At 44.8% G+C, this 21,522-nt stretch overlaps 2 protein-coding genes and 1 non-coding gene across 4 annotated transcripts; 2 read left to right on the top strand and 1 right to left on the bottom strand.

The window, feature by feature from the left end:
• Positions 1-149, bottom strand: LOC142600199 (U12 minor spliceosomal RNA). The gene has a single exon (XR_012833639.1). It is a non-coding gene; the product is annotated as a U12 minor spliceosomal RNA (small nuclear RNA).
• A 284-nt stretch (positions 150-433) lies between these two features.
• POLDIP3 (DNA polymerase delta interacting protein 3) lies at positions 434-14,360 on the top strand. 2 transcript variants are annotated; one of them, XM_075751083.1, is made up of 9 exons: positions 434-572; positions 4,014-4,401; positions 6,827-6,904; positions 8,730-8,825; positions 10,666-10,848; positions 11,782-11,859; positions 12,451-12,580; positions 13,451-13,517; positions 13,872-14,360. In XM_075751083.1, the coding sequence occupies exons 1-9, from the start codon at positions 514-516 to the stop codon at positions 14,044-14,046; spliced, it is 1,254 nt and encodes a 417-aa protein (XP_075607198.1). In that variant the 5' UTR covers positions 434-513; the 3' UTR covers positions 14,047-14,360. The 2 variants fall into 2 exon arrangements, with proteins under 2 accessions (XP_075607198.1, XP_075607190.1); XM_075751075.1 differs by having other exon boundaries at positions 10,666-10,847; positions 11,778-11,859.
• A 1,678-nt stretch (positions 14,361-16,038) lies between these two features.
• RRP7A (ribosomal RNA processing 7 homolog A) lies at positions 16,039-20,948 on the top strand. The gene is made up of 7 exons (XM_075751155.1): positions 16,039-17,667; positions 17,748-17,890; positions 18,139-18,264; positions 18,548-18,671; positions 19,267-19,364; positions 19,782-19,980; positions 20,476-20,948. Exons 1-7 carry the CDS (start codon positions 17,616-17,618, stop codon positions 20,559-20,561), a joined length of 828 nt encoding a protein of 275 aa, XP_075607270.1. The 5' UTR covers positions 16,039-17,615; the 3' UTR covers positions 20,562-20,948.
• The last annotated feature ends 574 nt before the right edge of the window (positions 20,949-21,522 follow it).

Here is a 21,522-nt window from a genome sequence, read left to right on the forward strand (position 1 = left end):
CGGGCAGATCACGGCACCCGGGCATCCCGCGAAGTAGGCGGGTCACCCGGGGACGACCTGTACCCGCGCAAAAATTCCTCTCACATTGGCAGTGAGGACCCGGGCGTCACCCCGGGTCGTTATTTTCCTTACTCATAAGTTTAAGGCATAACAGTCGTTCTCCGACCCCGTCGGCAGAGCCCTGCGCGTTAGCTCTCTAGGTCAGGGCGATCACTTCCGCAAGCCGCCGTACACCACATAAGCTAATCTTCGTTGCCCTGACCATTCTGCCCGGTCTCTTTCCCCTTCTACGCCGCGAACCGCTGCCGCGGGCCGAACCGGGAAGGGACGTGCTGGGGACGGTATGTAAATGAGGGGCCCGGGCGCCGCTGGGGGTTGTGGGAGGCCTTCCCCGCCCCACGCACTCAGGCGGGGCCGCGGGCGGGGACTATCTTCTGGAGGCGGGGCGAGGAGCGGAAGTAGTATGATGTCACGTCCGGGTCTCGCTCGCTGCGTCTTATCGTTTAAGACAAGATGGCGGATCTCTCTCTGGACGAGCTCATACGGAAACGCGGTGTGACGGTGAAAGGGAGGTAAGCGCCTGGGAGGGCAGCGCCCGCGGCCCGGCGGCCTCCGATGGTTCCTCTCTTCTCCTTTCTGGTCATTCCGCCTCAGAGGCTGCGGGCCGCAGCCTGCCTCAGCGCGGCCCGGCCCTGTTCCCCGCTCTCGCTATCCCATTGGCTTAGACGTTGGTCTGCGGGGCCGTGCCTTTGATGCTGATTGGTGGTGGTGGCCGTCGCTCAGGGCTGGGGCGGGCTGGGGCCGGGGCGGGGGTCTGTCCCCCCCCCACCTCACCCCCCTGTGCCTGGCGCTGCCCCGTGGGCTCTGACCCGGCGGGGCAGGCCCGCCCACCGCCTCTCCCCAACCCTTCTCGGGCCCTTCTCGTCTCTCCCGAGGTTGCTGGCGTAGCCTATCGCTTCACTAGTGCCTCCGACCTGCGCTTTCCCTGCTACCTCCTGCTTCTCCCTGCTGATTAACCCAGCGGTGCTCCCCAAGCCGGGATCAGCGGGGCCGCGGCACACACCACACACACACACCCCCGCCCCAACCCGAGCTCTGTCGGTATCCGGGCTGCCTTGTATCCGTAGCAGGAGCTACTGCTGAGCTGTAGGTCTTCGTCAGGCAATGCCCTGGGGTGCCAGGTCCCCCCCGCAGCTCCCAGAAGCGGTGCGTTGATGAACGGCACGGTGCATTGTGGGATGGCCGTGGGAGGTGTAGTTGTGCCACAGGGAGCCGTAACTGTAGCGAAGCTGCACAGGCGAGGCTTCAGGCTGCAGTGGCTTCATCAAAATTGCTGCCTGGCCTTTGGAAACTGTAGTCTCTGTCGCATAGTTAACGATACCCTGACAGCTTGTTTGAAATGCTCGTGTGGATGTGGAGTGTGTTACATATTAGCTGCAAGATTAGATTCTTTCTTTGTACGGAAGATGTCTCCGGTGTAGGCTGGGCCATTTACTCTAGTGCAGCTGTTGGCAGTTCTTATCTGGCATCTCCTTTGGTAGCTTTTCATCTTCCCTTTTGCCATAGTCTCTTGAATGCTTCTGAAGATCTTGAGCATGGGTTCCTCCCCATCTGTATTAACTAGGTGTGCTTTTTTTTTTTCTTTTTAATGTAATGGTCACTGGGGAATCTTAGGCTTTAACCCTTGTCTACACTTGTATGTCTGGAGTAGTATTTTGAAAGTTATCTGTTAGCATATGCTAGTAAAACATTCAAACACATATTTAAATCCTAGTCTAGACAAGGCCTTGGCTTTGCGCTTTCATTCATGTTATCCAGTGTGTTTGGAACAGTCTTATGCTGCTTAATATGCCAAGCACCTCCTTTTTCCTTTGGCAAATCTGTCTTTAACTCTCATTTCTTCCAGGAATTCTTCCTGCTTTTATTTGCTGAACAATAATCCCTCTGCAGCACTGTAAGAATTTTTGTGCCTTGCATTTCTCATTTGTCATGTTTAGCTCACTTTATAATACTTCTGAGATAGCTAACTTGACTTTGTGAAGGCTGGATAAACTTAAATCATTATATCCATGCTGTTCAATAGTCTAGATGAAATAACAGAAAAATCTTCACCTGTAAAATGTAGTAATCCACCAAGTATTCAAGTCAGATCTTGAAGTAATTGAAAGTGAGTTAGATATTTGAGATTCCCTTGTATTTCAGGTGTTGTGGCACAAAATGCATAAGCAGTTAATGTTGTTATAGGGTAAGCAATTATCTAAAGAAGACAGTTGTTTATTAGGATAAACACAAGTCTTAAGAGATGGTGTAGTCTTCAGTACAGAGTTTCCTAAGTGATTTAATTTGTTTGTGACATTAACAGTTTTAACTACTTCTGGCTTAAATGCTGATACATATGTTTCTGATTTTGCTCTGACCTCTTCTATACTCATTAAAAAGAACCACTCATCAAGCCCTTCTGCAGCACTCTGAATGCTTTCAACATTGCTAAATTAATGCTTTTTAAAATTGCAAGGGAAGTCTTGTTCTATGACTGTTGCTTTATGGGTACTATTAGTCTTCCATATTATTCTGGATATATTTGAGTAAATGGTCTTAATACTCCTCTTTCTTCCAGCTAGTGTGCTTTGGCTCCATGAGAGAGCAGCCATAGGACTCTTAGCTAGGTAACAAAATGGGACCCCAGTCCTAGCTCTCCAGTTGTCTGGACACAAGAATGAAAGAGACAGAAGTGGAGTTTCAGTCTTTCATCTCTTTTATTTTACAGATCTCTCCACTGAAAATGCATTACTGTAAATAATGTTAAGATTGTAGGGTTAGATCAGGAAATACTGATATAAAGCTGTGGGAGGAATTCAAATTGCATCGTCATTTGAATTTGTGGTGTTAGCCTTTTGAGTATTACAACAAATTCTAGACATCTATTTTTAGACTTTATAATACTGGACAATACATTTCAGAAAGCAGATGAACACTGTAGCCCTCTGTACCTTATTTTGAATTTTAAAAAGCCAACAGCAAGAATATTTTAAAGTATCTTAACTTTAAAATTGCTTTTACTGCTTTATCATCTTAAAAAACAAACAAAAAAAAAAAGAGTAAAAAAAAAAGAAACCCAATGGAAAAAAAGAAAACCTTAAAAAATACTTAAAGGAGGAACTGTATTAAAAATTAGACAAGCTGTTTCCTTTTAGGGGAGATTTTGAAAAAGTGAATCAGACCTGTAATGAGAAGTTAGTTTCAGCTTTCACTATATAATGGGCTGCTTCTTAGTAATACTTGTGTAGAAATACAAATGCTGTCCTTTCTGTGGGCTGTTATCTTTCTGTGCTGAATATTGTGATTATGATGTGCTTAAAAGTAAAGGCCATTAAGTGCAGCAGTTCTGTTAGTAGATTAAAGAAGAGGCAGCAATGTTAAAAAGTATTCTTGCTGGCAGTTAATAAATTTTGAAACTGGTGACTTTGAACTGAGACTGGTACTGGGGCTTGTACATCCTAAAATCCAAGCCTCCTATACTCCCACAAATTCCACTTGCTCACTCCACAACTCCACTTGCTGTCCTGAATTCTTGATGTAATTCTGTGTTTTGTTTGTAACAGGATGTATTATTGTATTACAAAAGATACTTTAGCAGACCTGCTCAGTCCTAAAGCTAGAAAGTCTGTTTCTGTTCCCCTTTGTCTTCAAAGGTTTCCTCCAAGTACCCTACTTCTTGATGAATTTTGTTTAAATGTAGTATGTACTTAGCACAGCTGAAGTCAGACCCTTTACTTAAGTTTGTAAATATGAGCTTAAGGATGGATTTTGGAAATCAGTTCCGTAGCTGTTTATGTAGAAAGTAAAGTCCAGCATAAAACAGCTTAGGAGCTCTACTGTTGTATTTGGGCATCTAACCTGAGTGGACTTCTGTACAGTAATAATGAGCTTTTGTTTGCAGTAACACACATACTTTTATTGATACTGTATCACATTTTATAATGTCTGAAACTTTTTTTTTCTTTTTCCCTTAGGCTTAACACAAGGCCAGTATTTGGAGGTGTAAGATCTCGCATTGGAGTCCAGCAAAATCTTCTAAACAGATCATCACCAGCTGTCAGCTTCCAGCGGACATTTGATGCCCGGCAGAAGATTGGACTCACTGATGCCCGACACAAATTGGGAGTTAAAGATGCCCGTGAAAAACTGGTTCAAAAGGACGCTCGGTTCAAAATCAAAGGGAAGGTGCAGGATGCTCGAGAGATGTTGAATTCCCGCAAACAGCAAAGCGTTGCTGCTGAAAAGGTGACCAAAGTGGTGGATGCCAGAGAGAAGATCAGCTTAAAAAGGAGCACTCCAGCTGCTATCAGCCCAACTATGGGGACAGTAAATCCAGCCATGAAAATCACCAAAACTATCCAAGTAGGTCAAGCAAGCCACCTCTGAGCCCCTCAGTCATTCTGCAGCAGTCCAGTGGAAATGCTAATACTTACTTGAATATGTTCACATGGTTGCAATAGAAGCGATGGTGAGACAGTTCAGTCCAGCTTGTAGGGCAGGATTCAGAGCCTTTTGGGTGTCCTGCTGGCTGCTTGGGGCTTTCTGTAAGATCCCAGCTTTCATGTAAATTTTCATTTGGATTTTGGGCCCAATAAAGACTAAAGCAGTGCCTCTGTCAGCATTAAAGTAGTTGTCTTGAATGGTTAAGTAGTCTTTCTCCCACCTAAATACAAAGAAAATGTATGCATTTTTTTTCATTCTTATACCACCCCTCTTTGCAAGTCTGCTGTGGTGGATTGTCCTGTCTAGATAGCTGGTTTATCCTAGCGGTACGATAACAGTTTAGAATACACAGCTACATTTGTATCTAAGATGTAAAATTCAATGAGCATTTCTACAATTTCTGTATTTCTGCTTGCCTGGTTTTCAGGAAAGCCCTGGCTTCCAGGGAGTTGCCTGATAGTACGATGCAGTCCTGCTGAGGCCTAAGATTCATTTAAATTGTATTATAATCAGTTGATTACCCTAACCAGCTGATTTCCTTTGATGGTTTTCTATTTTCACTTTGCTGTGTGCACACTGACTTGATTCTTAGTGAACTTCTCTGAGTAACAACTAGTATTGAGCTATGTGTGCATTAGGTACAGTGGGTAGAGTTAGAAGTTTCCAGACTCTCGTGATTGTTGAGGAGTGGTTTTGTCCTCACCTCACAAGCACGTACCTGAAGTTCCTAGCCTACCTTTCATTTTCCTCCTCCCAAAGGTCAACAGTGTGCTTACACATACCCAGAAAATCTCCTGTTCTCATCAGTTGAAAAGCCTAGATGAGTCTGCTTTCTGTTCAGCTGTGGGTTTTGCTCAAGAGCATCAAGCGTGTTTCTTCTGTAAATTAGCCTAGAAATTTACCATTACTCGGCAGGTTTACTGCCAGGCTGACCTGAGAAAGAGAAAGGACTCTTGTGGCAATAAGAATGGCTAATCGCAGAGCAATAGAGCAGTCTGTTCAGTAGTCTTTAATTGGTAGGGTAATTAATACTCATGCTGTCCTCCTAAACCAAATCACCACCATCAGCCATTAGGAGTTGAACATTTTTTATAAAGTTGCTAGGAGTTAAAATGGTTTCCAGAGACTTGGTACAGCAGCAATTTGCTCTGACCTGATTTTTTTTTTGGTATGAGTTAGTTTGACCTATAATACTTTCTGTTGTCAGACAACATAGTGTAAGAAAAAATATTGTAGAATATAATGGTGATTAAAACTGTAGACAAAACTGTGCACATGAGCAATTATTTAATCAAATTTTTTAAAGATTTATACTAAAATTCCAAATTGCCCAAGGCCATCCTCTCTTCCCAAGTGTGGGAGCAGAATCAAACTAAAATATCTTGATCTGAGATGCAGCACGCAGCTCTAATGTCCTGTGCTGTGGCCTTGTTTCTCAAAAAGGAAGGAAAAAAAAAGTCTTTGAAACCCAAATAATTTCCTTAGCTCTGCTGGTGTTTCCATAGGACAGGTACCTTTGTTTCTGAATTGATTAGCAAATGGAAGCATGAGGGTGCTGTTGTGTAAGTTATGTTCTAAAGAGAATGTAAATCTGAAGATTTTACTGCCTGTATGGAGTATTTTTGTAAAAAGACCCATTCTTTTCTGTAATGGAGAGCTTCCAGCTTTTTCAAAAACCAAAAGGGCGTTTTTGAGGGAGTTGCTGCTTGATTTTAGTTGCAGATATGCGCAGCTGTGTTCCCTGACTACTTCTGTTGTGGTTTCCCTGACTCACGGGATGACAGACTGCAGAAGGGTCAGCTACAGTACCCCATGCATCATTTTATTGCACTGCAGCTTATTCCAGCTCTAGTGTGAACGGATAGTCTATACTTTGCCTTTGAAATGGAACTGAACTAAGTTGTGTCGTGTCCCCACTTGTTGAGTTTGATGGAAATAGCTATTTTTGGTTCCCTGTAGCATGAAAGAACAGAGGCTTACTTGCAGGTTTACTCCATTCATGGTTCCAAACTGGCAGAAATCTAGATCTAGTCAGTGCTGGCAGGGCTGGAGTTAAGTCCCCTTCCCACTAATCTTGGACTAAAACTCAAGTAATGTGAATCAGTTTCTCTGTGTGTTCTTGGGTTTTAATTTTTTTCAATTAAGTGAAGCTATCTCATGTTGAACATACTACAGGAAACAAAGACGTTATCTAATAGCATGTTGTGGTAATATGTTTCAAGAGCAGGAGACTGGCTTTCATTTAAGTTGTCTCAGGGTATCAGCTAACAGCTCCCATCTTCTGAAATGGGCATCTGGTGGACTGTTGTGTTTTAATGCTTTGGTTCTTTCCCTCTAACTGTAGCAAAAGGCTCCAGTTCCTGGACACTCTCATCCAGCAGGAATGAGGATCAATGTGGTGAACAACCATACACACAAACAGGTGTGTGCCTGCTCTGTGCTCTTTGTTTGTTACCTTTGTGGGGGAAGGAAGGTGTATGTAAACATTGGCAGGTGCAAAGAAAACTTCAAATAGGAAAGAAAAGAGGTGTGTTTGGAAGTTCTCTAACAGCTTAGCTCCCTGTTCTCCTGTGGTTAAGATACTTCCATGGTAATTGAGGTTTTCATTTAGTGTAATTGATCTTGATTCCTTGCATGTTACATGAATGCGAAGTAGGTATTCTCAGTTTTTGTCTGCATGTGCTGAAGTTTTTTTTCCTAGAGACTCTGACCTCTAGCTCTGTCTTCCTGTAAATTTCTTGGTGACACCACATCAGATCAAGTTGTTGATTGTTTTGATTCACCATTGTGCCAGCCTCTTCAGAGAATGGATATGACTGTACATGGTCAAATGTTCTACAGTGAGGTGGCAGAGGGTATAACCTTCCTTTGAAATCCCAGCTGTGGGTCCCTGCTGGAAACCTGATAGCGAACGATGTTAACTGATATTCTGAGGTACTAACAAAGTTGCTATATCCCTTATCAAGCAAACTTTGAGGATAAACTTAGAATTTGTGCTGTGTCTTCTGGGATCAATTTTAAAGGCCTTTGTCACAGCTCCCAGCCATTCAGCGTCCGTACCACCTTGGGTGCTTTCAGAGAGGAATTCCATGGTTTTACTACTTATTTTGTTTTGTGTGTGTGTATCTGTAAAGTATTACATGAAATACTGGGAAACCGACATTCACAATGTCATGTCCTGGAGGGTTTTTTTTGGCCTCAAACTTTAGCTATTTGTATATGTTACCTCTACATTGACCTGCTGCTCTCACCTATCCCACTTAAGGAAGTGTCTTCGTTATTCTGACCTCATCACTGTAAGCCTTGAATCCATTTCATTTGACTCAAACTCAAGTCCATTGTCCTGATGGCTAGTGTTTTTCCCTTTTTTGCACAATTCTCCTCTGTTCTACCATCCCTTTTGGTTTGGTTTTTTTTTTTTTTCTTTCATAGCATTTCTGTGACTGGAACAACTTTCATGTTTGTATACCAGAATCTTGCTGATTGTGAAAACCCACTTAATTCACAAGCTGCAATTGCTAATCCCTCCATTTTTCTTCACCTTTCTGTTGAATTAATGGGAAGCTGTTTTGTGTTGTGACTTATGGTCTGGGCAGTGCCATATGTGTATAGACTTTTTATTGACATTATTTAGAGTCTGAAAAAAATCTTTGTGTAAGAATTCACTTCAGTATTTTAGGGCAGGGCTATGAGCATTAAGTTGAACTGGGAAATTAATTATTCATTCAGTAAACCTAGTGCAGAGTTTTCTAGTGCCAGACGGATATGTGCTGTGCTGAGGAAAGCAGGCTATTCAAAAGGAACGTTCAGTTCAGATGTATTTGGCAGGCATCGGTTTAATTAAAAAAAAAAAAAAATTAAAAAAATCATGTGCACAGACTTCAACTTCAAAGGTAGCAAGGTGCTAAAAAGTAAGACACTGAGGCTTTATTCCATTAATGTGGTTTCATCAGTCTTGATGAGATCTAGGGATTAGAGAAGTCTATGTGTGATTTCAGTACACCTGAGGAAACAGCTTTACTGTGGCGTTTCTGGAAAAGAAGTATGATAGGTTTTACACTAATGTTTTGAAATGGACTTGCATGCCTTCGGCTCTGTGTCCCCAAACTGCAAGGACAGGAGTAAAGTCCAATGTAGTCATGTTCATTACCTGAAGAAGGCTAAAGTCAGGGCAAAACTACTTATTTTGGAAATGATGTCTAGATTAAATCTACCTGCTTGTAAACTATTACCTTGCTTCTCTTCAGGGTCTGTATGATGTGGAAGATGATGATGAAAGTGTCTCTCCCCTTAGTAGCAAACAGATGAAAATCACCACCACAAACAGTTTCCTGCACAACACGGTAAGGGATTATCTGAATAGTCCCCACCACACCGTGCTCACATTGGGTGGACACACAGGCTGTGACTTTACAGGGCTTATGTTCTGTTAACGTATGTAAATGATGCTTTCTCCTGAAATGTTTGCTCTTCACCCCACCCTTCCGTTTGTGCCAGTGCTTCTAGTGTTATGTTTGGGACAGAGCCCCTTTTAGGCTGACTCTGGTTTTATAGGCCTTTTGCAGCCAGAGTGTATGCTTTCTCCCTTCCTGGCAGGTTGCTGCATTTAGCTCTTGACTTTCTTCTTGTTGGGGAAGTGCTTTGAACCTATCTTGTTATTGTTTGAGTAAGCAAGCAAGGGAAGCTCTCTGCTACTTCTAGAGACTGGACATCAAAGCAGGAAGTCTCTTGCTGTGCAAAATCTTAGTTGACAGCTTGTTGGGGAGTACTGATGCTCTGGAGAAGATGCAGTTTCAACACAGACAAATGCAAGGTCCTGCTCTTGGGATACAGTAACCTGCTGCAACTTACGCTGAGAACTGACTGGCTAGAAAGCAGCTTTACAGGAAAGACCCTGAATGTCCTGCTGAGTGATATACGAAGAATAAGTTAGCAGTGCATCCTTCCAGTAACGAAGGCCAACTGTAGCTTCTATGTTAGTAAGATCATAGCCAGAAAAACAGGGAAGGTAATTATTTCCATCTGTTTGGCATTTTGAGAATGCATCTGGAGTTGTGTGCCTATTTTGGGGCTTTGTGATACAAGATAGACACTGACAGACTGGAACCAGTACAACAGGGTGTTCAGAGGGCTGCAGCGCATGATGTGTGAGGAGAGGGTGAGAGTGCAGTGTCTCTTAAGGCTGAGAAGAGAAGGCTGTAGTGAGATCTGTCCACTCTCACTGCCTAATACATGGTATAGAAAGGCAAAAGCTAGGTCCTTTTCAGGAGTGGACAGGGAGAAGATGAACCAACAAACGTGTTGCAGGAAAAGAAATTCTGGTTGGATGGAGGGTGAGTTGCATGATTCTCAGGGTATTGATCATCATCTGGCACAGGGACCCAGAGAGGCTGTGAAATCACCATTCTCTGATATCCAGAGTTTAAATGCATAAGGCCCTGAGTCCCACCTGATGTGTCTTTGAAGTTAGTCCTGTTTCAGACATGGGGATTAGACCTAGGTTTGCCCTAAATTATTCTGTGGTTCTGAGAAAGCAAATTAATGTGGTTTTGCCATCACACAGTCTAGTGCAATGATTGTCCCATGTTTTTTTTTTTCTCTCGTGCATATTCAGAATAGAGCTCCTGGCCATTTGTGATCCTTAAAAACAGCTTTATGGGTAGTGGGTTTTTTGGTTGATTGGTTGTGGGTTTTTTTGTTTTCCAGGAGTGAATGTGTTATCCCCAGTGTTCACAGCAGCTACCAAGCACAGTTTTTTGTCTGGCTTTAAACTTGGGTAGTCTCAACTAGAAAACTTACACTCCATGTTTTGTATGCCCTAGCTTGGTGTTGCTGAAGAAGTGCTGCTGTTAGTACTATGGCAGCTCAATCTTACTGAGCAATCTTTGTATAAAGTACTTTGAAAAGCTTCTTTTATCCAAAGATTTTCAATTCAAATCACACTGATAGTTTCATATTCTTAAATGAGCATATCTTTTTATGTTTATGCCCAGAAACTTTAGCGGATTTTTTTTTTTTTTGTCTCAAAGTGGAAAGTCTCCAGCACTGTGGTGGTTTTGACACTGGGAAGGACATGCAGTTCTTGGTGCATGCTAGTAATAATCTCCTGCTGTTGACGCTTGAAAAAGAGGGATGACTTGTAGCCTGCAGCTCTCAGAGATACTTTATTCTTTCTTCTTGTAGACTGGGCTGAGTGGCAATAAATTCTCTCTGTCCAAGACTGTTCCCCTGACTAAAGTGGTCCAGAATGATACGTACACAGCTCCACCTGCACCTCCCTCTCCTATGCGGACAAAGGCCTTGACAAACATGTCCCGGACCTTAGTGACAAAGGAGGAGCCTCCAAAAGAACCAGCACCTGTTGAGGTGAGCTCAGGGAAGTGGGAGATGCTCTTTAAAGAAGTCTCTGAAACATCTGAAATTTGCTGTTCATTGGTCATGCGAGCAGCTCATTCTTACCTCCACCATTATTTCTGGGACTTCCTCAAACTTACTCTGATAACTGCAACCCATGTCCCAAAAATTTGAAACCTGCCTAAACATCCTTTTCTTCAGAGTTTAATGAGAGACTGGGAATTCTCAGTGCATTTTGCTTCTCTCAACTTTTCTCTCTAGCATATGAGCACATGGTCCTGGAGGAATCCATGTTACAGGGAGGTGGCAGTTGTTTGGACGCTCCTTGGTGGCTTCCATGTCACTAGGAATAGTGTTTTAACACTACTAGATATGTTGTCTTCTGTCCTCTCCTGTTAGCAAGGAGAAAAACAGGATTTTTCCAAATACAGCTTGCTGTCCACACAAGACCTCGCGAGCAATTTACTGTAGACAACCTGCCTTGAATTGTTTTGCCAAACTGCCTGCTGTTGGGTACAGGTAACCCACCAGGTGCTCCCAGGCAAGTTGAGTTCAGCATGCTCTTGAGGGGGTGGAGCCATGTTTTTGGTGGTTGCTGGCTGGTCTAGAGTGCAGCAGAAACAAAGTGCTTAAAAGTGTGGCCATGACTGGAGAGTACTGTGTATGTATGCAGATTAAGTTAGTGTTATACTTGGAAATGAAAGAGAAAAGTTACTTGAGAGAGAAATTGGTATGGAAAAGGGGCGCTTTTCACCACCCAGATGAGCTGGGCTTTTGTAAGCATTGATACTTCCCATTGCTAGCTGTAGCGCTCTCCTTTGCATGTGTGTACAGGCTTTCCCAGACATCCCTTTAGTGACTTTTCTAAATGCTTTCTCTGCTGTGCTGTCTTGCCTGCTGCATTTCTGATCTTTTTTTATGTGATGCATTTGTTTGTATTGGCAGCTGGCGTTCAGTCCTTTGGAAGGCACAAAGATGACCGTAAACAATCTGCATCCTCGAGTCACAGAGGAAGACATTGTTGTGAGTTTTGCTTACTGCTGAACTGCGGATGAGTGACGCTTCCTTACTTTATCCTACCTCTTCTGATAAATCAGTTGATCTATGGTGAATGTGGTGAAGAGGGGTATGATTTGGGTTTGCCTTCCTTGCAAAAAACTTTGAGGGTTCCTGATTGTTTTAGGGTTTGTTGCCTTTTTTTTAAAAAATGCGTGCTTTAAGATGATGAGACAAAATCCCATTTCTAGGGTGTACTGAGATACCTGACATCACTTAGAAGAGTTCATGCACAACGATTCTTGGTGTTCTTGAACTTATGCCCCCATCCAAATTATCTAGGCATTTCCATTCTCAGCAGGCTGAGAACAAGCCTGGTTTTCATGTGTGACAAACGGTATAGAGTACTGACCTTGAATTTTTCTGCTTGTGCAACCTGTATTACTAATGCCAAGTACTCATACCATAGCAAACACAATAAGACAAGTGTCAAGATTCTGCCTTGCGTTTCCTAAGCAGGATGGGTGGTGCAATTAGGAAACTCAGCCTTTCTCACTTGGTGTCTTTGAAGTGGTACCTTTGATGTGACCATGGTCATGACTAACTCTCTGCCCTCAGGAGTTATTCTGTGTTTGTGGTGCTCTGAAGCGAGCCCGGCTGGTACACCCTGGAGTGGCTGAGGTAGTCTTTGTGAAGAAAGAAGATGCTATCACAGCATATAAGAAGTACAACAACAGATGCTTAGATGGTAAGTTTGCAGCCAGAGTTGCATTTAGGATAGATAAAGCAACAATGACTTTTCCACCTCAGCAGAGGGTTTAAAAGCATCTCAGATGCTCCACATGCTGCCATAAAAGAGGAAATGTCAGAAAATCAGTTCAAGAGCTAGACAGTGTAATATGCTCCTATGTAACTAGCTGAATGTATGCATAGTTTACTTGAGTGAAACAAAAACCCAAATGTTTTCCTAGAACCAGAATGCTCAAAGCTAGAGGCAGGTTCCCAGTGAGTCCCCTGGTCTAACTTCAAGATGAAAATTCTTTTGTTTCTAATCCAGTGCCAAGAGCTAGATAGTCCTTAGGAAGGCTTTACCTGCTTCCAGAATAGCTGTTTGCGAAGTACAAGTAAAACTTATATTTGCAAAAGTCTCAAGGCATAGTCAGAGACATTTTGAATTGGACTTGTAAAGCAATTAGTATGAGCTTCTCCATAAACTTTGAACAATACCATTTTTAATCTGGATCTACCTGCCATGTTGTTATACACTGAAATTAGCTGTTAGTTTTTAGCTGGAAATAGATGCTTTTTTCCTAGATGAGTGACATGTTACGAATGTCAGATGAGGAGCAGACAGCTGAGAATGGGAGATTCTCTTGTCTCTGCGAAGGGTTTTGTACCTATGTGTAACTTCTTAATTAGTGTGATTTCTGCATGTTGTACTGCGAGTTTCAGCAGCTCTTCTGTAGCTGTGATTTTGCAACAAAAGATGTATCAGATGGTCTTTCTTATGTTTCCCCAGCACGTGGAGCTCTATTGCTTACACTTTTGTGTGCTATTTCTGCAATCGTGCCTTGCCACAATTCTGATAGAAGCACTTTTTTATTGTGTTTCTGTTTAGGTCAACCAATGAAATGCAATCTTCATATGAATGGGAATGTCATCACCTCAGACCAGCCTATATTGCTGTAAGTGTCCTTTGGGTAGGGGGAAGAACCAGACACATTTGCACATTCTGAGAAGAACCTGAGGGGAGGGAAACTGTTGGCAAATTGTTGTCCCGTTAATATTTTCCTTCTTTTCCTCTCTGTGGCACTCTGAGCTGAGTGCAATGTGGCATGACTCCATAGTTTTCCCAGCCCTGAGATTCAAAATGAGTCTGAGATGAGGAAGTTTTCTTGCGAGAAAAGTATATTTAAAAACTTTTTCTCTAATATTCTTAAGGAGGCAACACCAATAACAGAAAATGCAGATGCAGTGATAAATTTTATTTCATAACAAGATGTTAAATACTGCCTTTTTTTTTTTTTTAAATCCTCCAGCCGATTGAGTGATACCCCTTCAGTGAAGAAGGAAGGGGAACCACGCCGGTCAAGTGCAAGCGCCTCCTCAAATCCCCCAGCTGAAGTGGACCCTGACACTATCTTGAAGGCACTCTTCAAATCCTCAGGGGTCTCTGCCTCTGTGCAGCCCACAGAATTCAAAATTAAACTCTGAGAAGGGGAAGCAAGCAGTGGACTGGAAAACTCATTTAAGTTGGGGAATGAGAAAAGTGCAGGAATGCAGATGTTGTTTGCATTTGCCTGCCTTGAAATTTTTTGTTTTCTATGATCGCTACCTTACTGTACAGTAGTGTTTCCTCTTGTGCGTGTACTTTCTGTTTTCATAGTTGGAGTTTCTTCCATGATTTTTTTTTCCCAAAATAACCACCTCCCCCTTCTGCCAGTAATGTATTACCAATCATATACCATGTAACTCCCTCCTTTACTCCAAAGCCCCTAGTGGCCATTAAAAGTGCACATAGACTTTGAGGGAAGGAGTGGTGATCTCCTTCTCTTTTCTTTTGACCGACCTTTAACTGAAAGGTGCATCCCCTTGATTATCAACAGGCGAAACCACCACGTTGTTTCTGAAATTGCTGTGCGGGGTACAAAGTCAGGTGTGGCTCCATTCAGGAACCACCATCTTGCATCTTTGACTTGTATGCGTTCAGTAGTATACTATTTCATTTTGCTGGATATTTTTCTGCTCAGCAGCTGTGACGTTAAGAAGCGTGGAAAAACTGAGCTTCCTGCTGTGTATACCAGCCAACGGAGGCATCAGGCAGAGAGGATATATGCACAAGTGCACCACCTGTTGTGCTACAGGAGGGATGCTTCAGCTCTGGTACTGCAGAGAGGTGGGGGGGGGGAAATGTTCTGGCATGTGTACTATGAATCCATTAGCCCTGTAGGGTCAGACTCAGTTGCTCTCTTCTTTCTGGACTGAGAAATAAGAATCAGGCTTATGTTCATACCTAGAGGAAATCCAAGTGTTTCACTCCTATTAGACTGTATTGCATCGTCCTGCCGATGCAGGGACGTTAATTTTTTTTCTTACCTTCTAACTTAACCCAGTCTCCTATGAAAAGGAAGGAGCTGGGGCCTTACTCAGATACTAATACATAAGCTGCAGTCTTTTCTTGCGCCTGAGAACTCGCTTTGAGAGATGTCATTTGGGAGATGTTTGGCTGCTGAGCAGGCACTCTGCTTGCATGCATGGATTTGGAGAATGACTGCTGCACTTCATGGCTTCGGGGAGAGGTTTTGGAGAGGAGAGCAGTTAGCACTCTGTAAGGAACACACAGGAGAGGAGCATTAAGCAGGTCCCACGCAGAGCAGCATGAATGTTCCTGGGGCCAGTGAGCACCTGTGAGGAGCCACAGGCCACTAGGTGGCACTTCCAGTACTTGTTTGTTAGTACAGCGTTATTGCCATGAAGGTATCAAGTCTGTAGCTCCATTCGTTTGTATTTGTCCAAATTGTAGTGTAAGAGAGGAAAGCGAAGAGTCACTTCCAGAATCTGCTTGGGGTTTGAACTTGATCTTTCTAGCTAGGAGATGAACCTAATCCATTCTATTCAGCTCTGCTGAATTTTAATGAACTCTCTGTAACTGTTGTAGGTCCAGATTCCATCTCTTGGTCAACCCTATGTTTTTTCCTTTCTTGTTCTGTATTAACTCTTTGCTCTATCTAGCTTGTGCAAACCATTCCTCTATCTCACTGTATCCCTTTTAGCCATGGAAATAACAGAGGACTTGGCAGGGCTTGGTTTTTTCTGGAATACTCTCTTTGGTTTGGAAGCCAACGACACCATTATTGGTAGGGTGCTTCATGTGAAAAGCGGATGTTTGTAGGGGAGGGGACCTAAGACAGCTATTGTTCTCCTTTTTTAGATTGCCCATCAAACACCTGTGTTTTATTAAAAAAAAATAAATGGGGGGAGGGGGAGGAAACATTAGGAGTTGGAGAAGATAATGTATTATCTGTTTCTGAATAAACGTTTGTTATACGGAGAGTGGATTCTAAGCCTTTTTAGATGCTGTGAAGCAACTAAAGATAGTGGTGGTGTTGCAACACTGAATCAGGCATGCTTTTAGAAGAATGTAGAAACTTCAAAACTGGGAATGTGATGAAGAGCAAGAGGAGTATATGGGTGAGAGAATTGATACTCATAAACCTTTTAATCTGGATCATTGAAATGAATCGCTGATTCTTGCTACCAAGTGGGAGCAACTTGTGTCCTCACCTGGTTCCAGTTCTGTTGTCACAGAAAAGAAGAATGGCCTTTGTTATTGATACCCTCGTAATTTAAAAAGTAATTTCATTAAATACAGCTGTGAAATCAGGGTACCTGTTCTAGGTGAAGCAGGGTTCTTTCATTATCAGCTGGAAAGCTGTGAAAATGTGGAGACACACATATTGTGAGTGTGTATCTTGCCTCTTCTGAAGGAATAGGGAGATTCAAGCTTTTTTTTTACTAATATGTTCATGTCCATTTCAAAGCTAAATAGCAAGATGCACTTTGCAACTTCCTGTTAAATTGTGCATTGTGTTTAGTTTATGTGTGATAAATTATGATGACATTAACATACTTCGTTGGAAGAACTACTGCTCTGTTCCCTAGCTCTGTGTTCTATGGCAGTTTTTTTTTAATTGGTGAAGTTGGTGATTGTCTAAACACTACTCCATGATTTCTCTTACAGCAATGTCTTGGTGTGCATTGCTGTTCCTGTTCTCAGCTCTCTAAAGTTATCTTAGTCTTCTAATACTTCATAGTGTAGCTTCTTTCATTGGGCACTGAAAGAGTAACCAGTTATTCATAGTCCTTTTCAAGTAGTTCACCTTGCAGCTTTCCAGTTTATCCTGGCTGTCCTGCAATTGTCATGCTCATCTTGTTTGTTTTACCCTAAGCTCACCTACCACCTTCTGACCTCACATCTGTGCACGTTTGCCCTCATGCAGCATGGTTTTTGGGGGTTTTTTCCCAATTTTTTTCTGGGCTGTTAGTTTATAAACTTGCATATGAAACACTGATTGCTTGCACCAAATCAATATGGCTGGCTAGGACGGGTGGCAGGTAATTTGTAACACTGTTTCTTTTTCCTTTGCTTTTTCAAAACCATGAAGAATTTTGTAGTGATGCCACAATTTGCAAGTTTATCTAGTATATTTTCATGGGTTTTGCATATACCATTTCTCTGATAACGTTCATTAACTCAGATATTTGGTTGAGTCAACTCTCCATATCCTTTCTTCCTTTCACTGGCCTGTTTTCACCTTGTACATGTGTTTTCCTTCAATATCTGTTTTTGGAGTAGTCCTGTCTTCCATTCAGTCAGAAATACAAGTTCCTCTGTAAAGGTCACCTTTTTTCTTTTCCTAATTAACAAGTCTTTAAAAACAGTTGTTCTTACAGTTGTCTTTAAATGTTTTTACATATCTTTATTCTTTTATTTGCCTCTCTAGGATTAAGCACACTGTCTGTCTTTGATGGTGTTCAGGTCTTTGTTTTCAGAACTGTTACGCCAAATGATGGTGTGTAATAAGCTTTCTTACAGAGCATCCTGTAAGATCCTCTGGAAACCGTTTAGTTACACCCAACAGTCGGGCACGGCGGGTCCCCCAGCGATGGCGGCGCCTTCCAGACGATGAGGGATCCGTCGCCGCCATTAGCAGCGCCGCCCCGGCGCCGGGAACTACAAGTCCCGGCGGCCCCCGCGCCCCACCGCTTCCTGCCGAACTAAGATGGCGGCCCCCACGGAGCGTGTGGTTGGAGCGGCGCCGGTGGGCTACACGGGTGAGGAGAGGGCGCAGAGCAGAGGGGAGGGAGCGGGGCTGGGGCGGCAGCGAGGTCTTTAACCGGTGCGTCGTCCGCAGCTCTGGCGGTGAAGTTCGGGGCGCGGCAGCGCTCGCCCCACTGCTTGTTGGTGAAGGAGCACCAGGTGCGGGAAGGGGCCGGCGCCGCGCACCCGCCTCGCCGCACCCTCTTCGTCCTCAACGTCCCCCCGTACTGCAGCCCGGTAAGTGGGGCTGGCGCCGGGCCGCCCGTGACGGGAGGGTCCTCACCGGTGGCGGGGGGCCTGGAGGCCGAGGGCATCGCCTCGGGAGCGCGGGACCGTGGGTAGAGCAGCCAGGCGTGCCGCGGGGCAGCTGAGGGGTCGTGCCGGAGAGCCCCCCGGTGCGCTCTGTGCCCCGTGCGTGAGAGGAGGGGAGAGGAATCTCTCCTGCGTTTCTGTACCGCTTGTTCTCTCTTATTTTGTGCGTTAAGGACTCTCTGTCTAGGCTGTTCGCCCGCTGCGGGCACGTCCAGTCTGTGGACATCTGTGACAAACCAGGGCTGGGAGAGAAAAAAGAAAAAGTGACGTCAAAATTCTTCAACCGCAAAACTGTAACGGTAAAGCTGGAGGGGGAGGGGGGGAGTACTCATATTTTAGTGGTCAGAATGGGAAAAGATCACAAGTGCTGAGCAGTGCTATTTGGAACATGAGATATGGGAAAATATTTGGGGGCACTGGGTGACATGATTACTTATTAAAGCTTACAATATCTTTTTTTTTTTGCTATCCCACTGCAACTTGTGGCTTAATTTTTGTTTTATTTTATTTGTACTTCAGCTCCTCACTGCGTCACCTATTTTCCCAATGTATCTGACTAGACTAGGTGTCTCTTTCTTTCAGGGATTTCAGGTAGCCTACGTGGTGTTCAGGAAACCAGCAGGTGTCCAGGCAGCCAAGGCCCTGGCACAAGAAGGTCCCTTGCTCATATCAACAGAGAGTCACCCTGTGAAAACCGGCATTAGCAGTAAGTCAGCCCTAGCTGTCTTCCTGCTAGCTAGTGCCAGGGAAGAACTATACTTATTCCTTGCTGAATCCTACCCTGCATATCCAAGATTAATTCTCAACATTTTGTACTGAGCCAGGAGACATCCAGTGTTTCATTGTCCTGCTTTTACTGTTCACAAGGTAGCAATCTTCTTGTACCGGATGTTGTAGTCTGGTCCAGTGAACCTGGGAGAATGGGATCACTTGGTACAATGGAAGGGTAGTTTTTCCCAACGTTATCACATAGGTTCAGAGAAACTGGCTGTGTCTTGCCTTCAAAATGGAAGTCCAACTGAATAACAGACACCTTGGCAGGAACGCAGCCCTGAATGTTGCACCTCTTGGGCTTAAGGCTAGCCTGCTCCTGCTTGAGAAAGTTGCAAGCTCTTCCCATGGCTTCCTGGCTGTGGCCCGGGCCGTGAGTCGGTTGAGCTGTGGCAGTGGGGAGGCTGAACAGAAAGTGGAACAGACTGTGTCCATCTCCACAGCAGCTCTCTCTAGAGCTGCCCAAAGGCATCACACTTGGGCTTGCTTCTAACAGAGGCTACTGCTGACTTTTGCCCTCTCTGTCTCAGAGTGGATCGACAGCTATGCGGCCTCAATCGTGGATCCAGAGGAGCTGAAGGCTGAGGTGGATGCCTACATGCAAGACTATGACAAAAAGATAGAAGAGGTGAGGCTGGGGAGGGAACCCAGCTAAGCAGTTTGTCTGGGAAGGGGAAAGGAAGAGAGCGGATTTCTCAGTGCCCAGGCTTCAGTGGAAAGGGCAGAGGGAAATGCACCAGCTGTCAAGGTTGTTTTACTCCCAGTTGCTGATGGGCTGTCAGGTCCTGGTTTGGTCCACAACACCTGACCCTTCCACCCAGGGCTTACAATAGATATCCACAAATAAATTGGGTCCTGGCTGGTGTGGAGTGTTGTGATTGAGAGTTGAATGCATGCACCCTTGGTCCCATGCCTTCCTTCAAATGTTGTGCAGAAGCAGGAGCTGGAGCTTTGCATGTGTGTAAGGGGGACTGTGGGGGAGCTGTGCATCAGGCTGGCTGGCAGCCTGTCTGCACTGAGCTGCCTCATGTTCCTGACTTTACAGGAAGAAGCCAAAGCGGCCAAGGAGGAGGGTGTTCCGGATGAGGAGGGTTGGGTGAAGGTAACACGGAAGGGCCGGAAGCCTGGCCTGCCCCGGACAGAGGCTGCTAACCTGCGGGTGCTGGAGAGGGAGAAGCAGAAAAGAGCCCGCAAAGAGCTGCTCAACTTCTATGCCTGGCAGCATCGTGAGACCAAGAGAGAGCGTGAGTGTCTGAGTCTCATCCTATCCCTGCCCATGTCTCTTGTCTCTCACACTGTGGCCCAAAGGGTGTCCCTTTTCCTTCAGCGGAGTCTATGTCTGTGCAGCTGCAGGTGACCAGTTGGCTGGCTGGTTGTGCCAATGGCCTTGCCATCTCTTGGGGACCCCTTGCCACTTGTATTAGCAAGGGCTGCTGGAATATTTTGCAGGAGAGTGTGCAGGTCATGGCTTTCCAATAGATGTTTCTTCAGTCAGCATAAAAGCAGTGACTTAGAGGTAAAACTAGCCTGTTTCCTCCCCAGGGGGGAGCTGCAGCACTGCTGGAGATGAACGGCCAGAGCTCCAGCTTGGCCCTCAGCCCAAGCGCAAAAGGATGGCCTCTGGGAAGCATGTGCTTGCAGATGTTGACTGAGCCCCTCCTGGTGTGTGGAACTGAAACTCCCCAGAAGAGGGAGATATGCTGCTCCTATGTGACTTGTCCTCTTTCTGCCTCTTTCAGACATTGCCCAGTTGAGGAAGAAATTTGAGGAGGACAAGCAGAGAATTGCCCTGATGCGAGCCCAGCGCAAGTTTCGGCCATACTGAGCTGGGCTGAGCTATTTCCTTGGATGCCTGTGCTGGAGAGGGCAAGAGAGATGCTCATGGACTCCGTGTACCAAAGGATTTCAAGGAATCAAGCCAGCTTCAGGTTGTCCCTGCCTGAAACGGGAGATCTGCAGCAACCACTGCTGGAGGGGGAATTTTCTTCATTCGCACTGGTATCCTGCTCTCCCAGCCATCTTCAGCCCTGTGGCACCACTTCCCAGGGAGCTCAGGTCAAGGGGCTGAGGCACTTCCTGTGACAAGCTCTATGTCCCTGCCACCCAAGGCCCTCCTAAAGCTTGGTGAGAGCTGGGATTGACCTAGCACAGCCTCTGCAGGGGCAGGGAATGGCTGAAGAACTGTAAATAAACTGCTACTATGTTCTCAAAACAGGAATGCCTTTCTCTTCCTTGGTTTGCTCGGAGGGTGGGGGGGGGGAAACAGCTTCTTGTGTGCTGGGGTGGTGATTAAAGTCATGGCTTGTGTGCCAGTGCTCCTTTGCATGTGTTATCTAGGGGTGAGTAAGAAGAGAGAAGCGACCTTGGGAAAAGCCCAACTGGGAAGTTCCCAGACCTGTTGTCACAGGCAATGATCAGTGGTGTGGTACAGAGCCCTACCGCTTCCCTCAGTGTTTTCTTCTCAGCCAGGTGGGGAGGTGCCCAGTCTTCTAGCTCTGTGTGGACCTCTACAGCCATGCCTAGCCTGGGCTGTGGGAACTTTCCATCACTGTCACTAGAACAATGTTTTTGTACTGTCCATGTAATATTTGTGCTGCTTTGGACTTAATGATTGTTCACCCCGATGCACTCTGATCAGAAAGGGGCTGTAACCCACCCATGCCCAGGCTTTTACATTTATTTTACTGCCTGCAGCCTCGATAGGGGTGTCACTGTGCACGTAAGGTGGAAATGCTGGTAAATTCCAGAGCTGGGTTAAAACTGATTTACCCTCCCCTAGAAAACCC

This window comes from Balearica regulorum, chromosome 1 (assembly GCF_011004875.1).
Source record: "Balearica regulorum gibbericeps isolate bBalReg1 chromosome 1, bBalReg1.pri, whole genome shotgun sequence".
Taxonomy (NCBI): Eukaryota; Metazoa; Chordata; class Aves; order Gruiformes; family Gruidae; genus Balearica; species Balearica regulorum.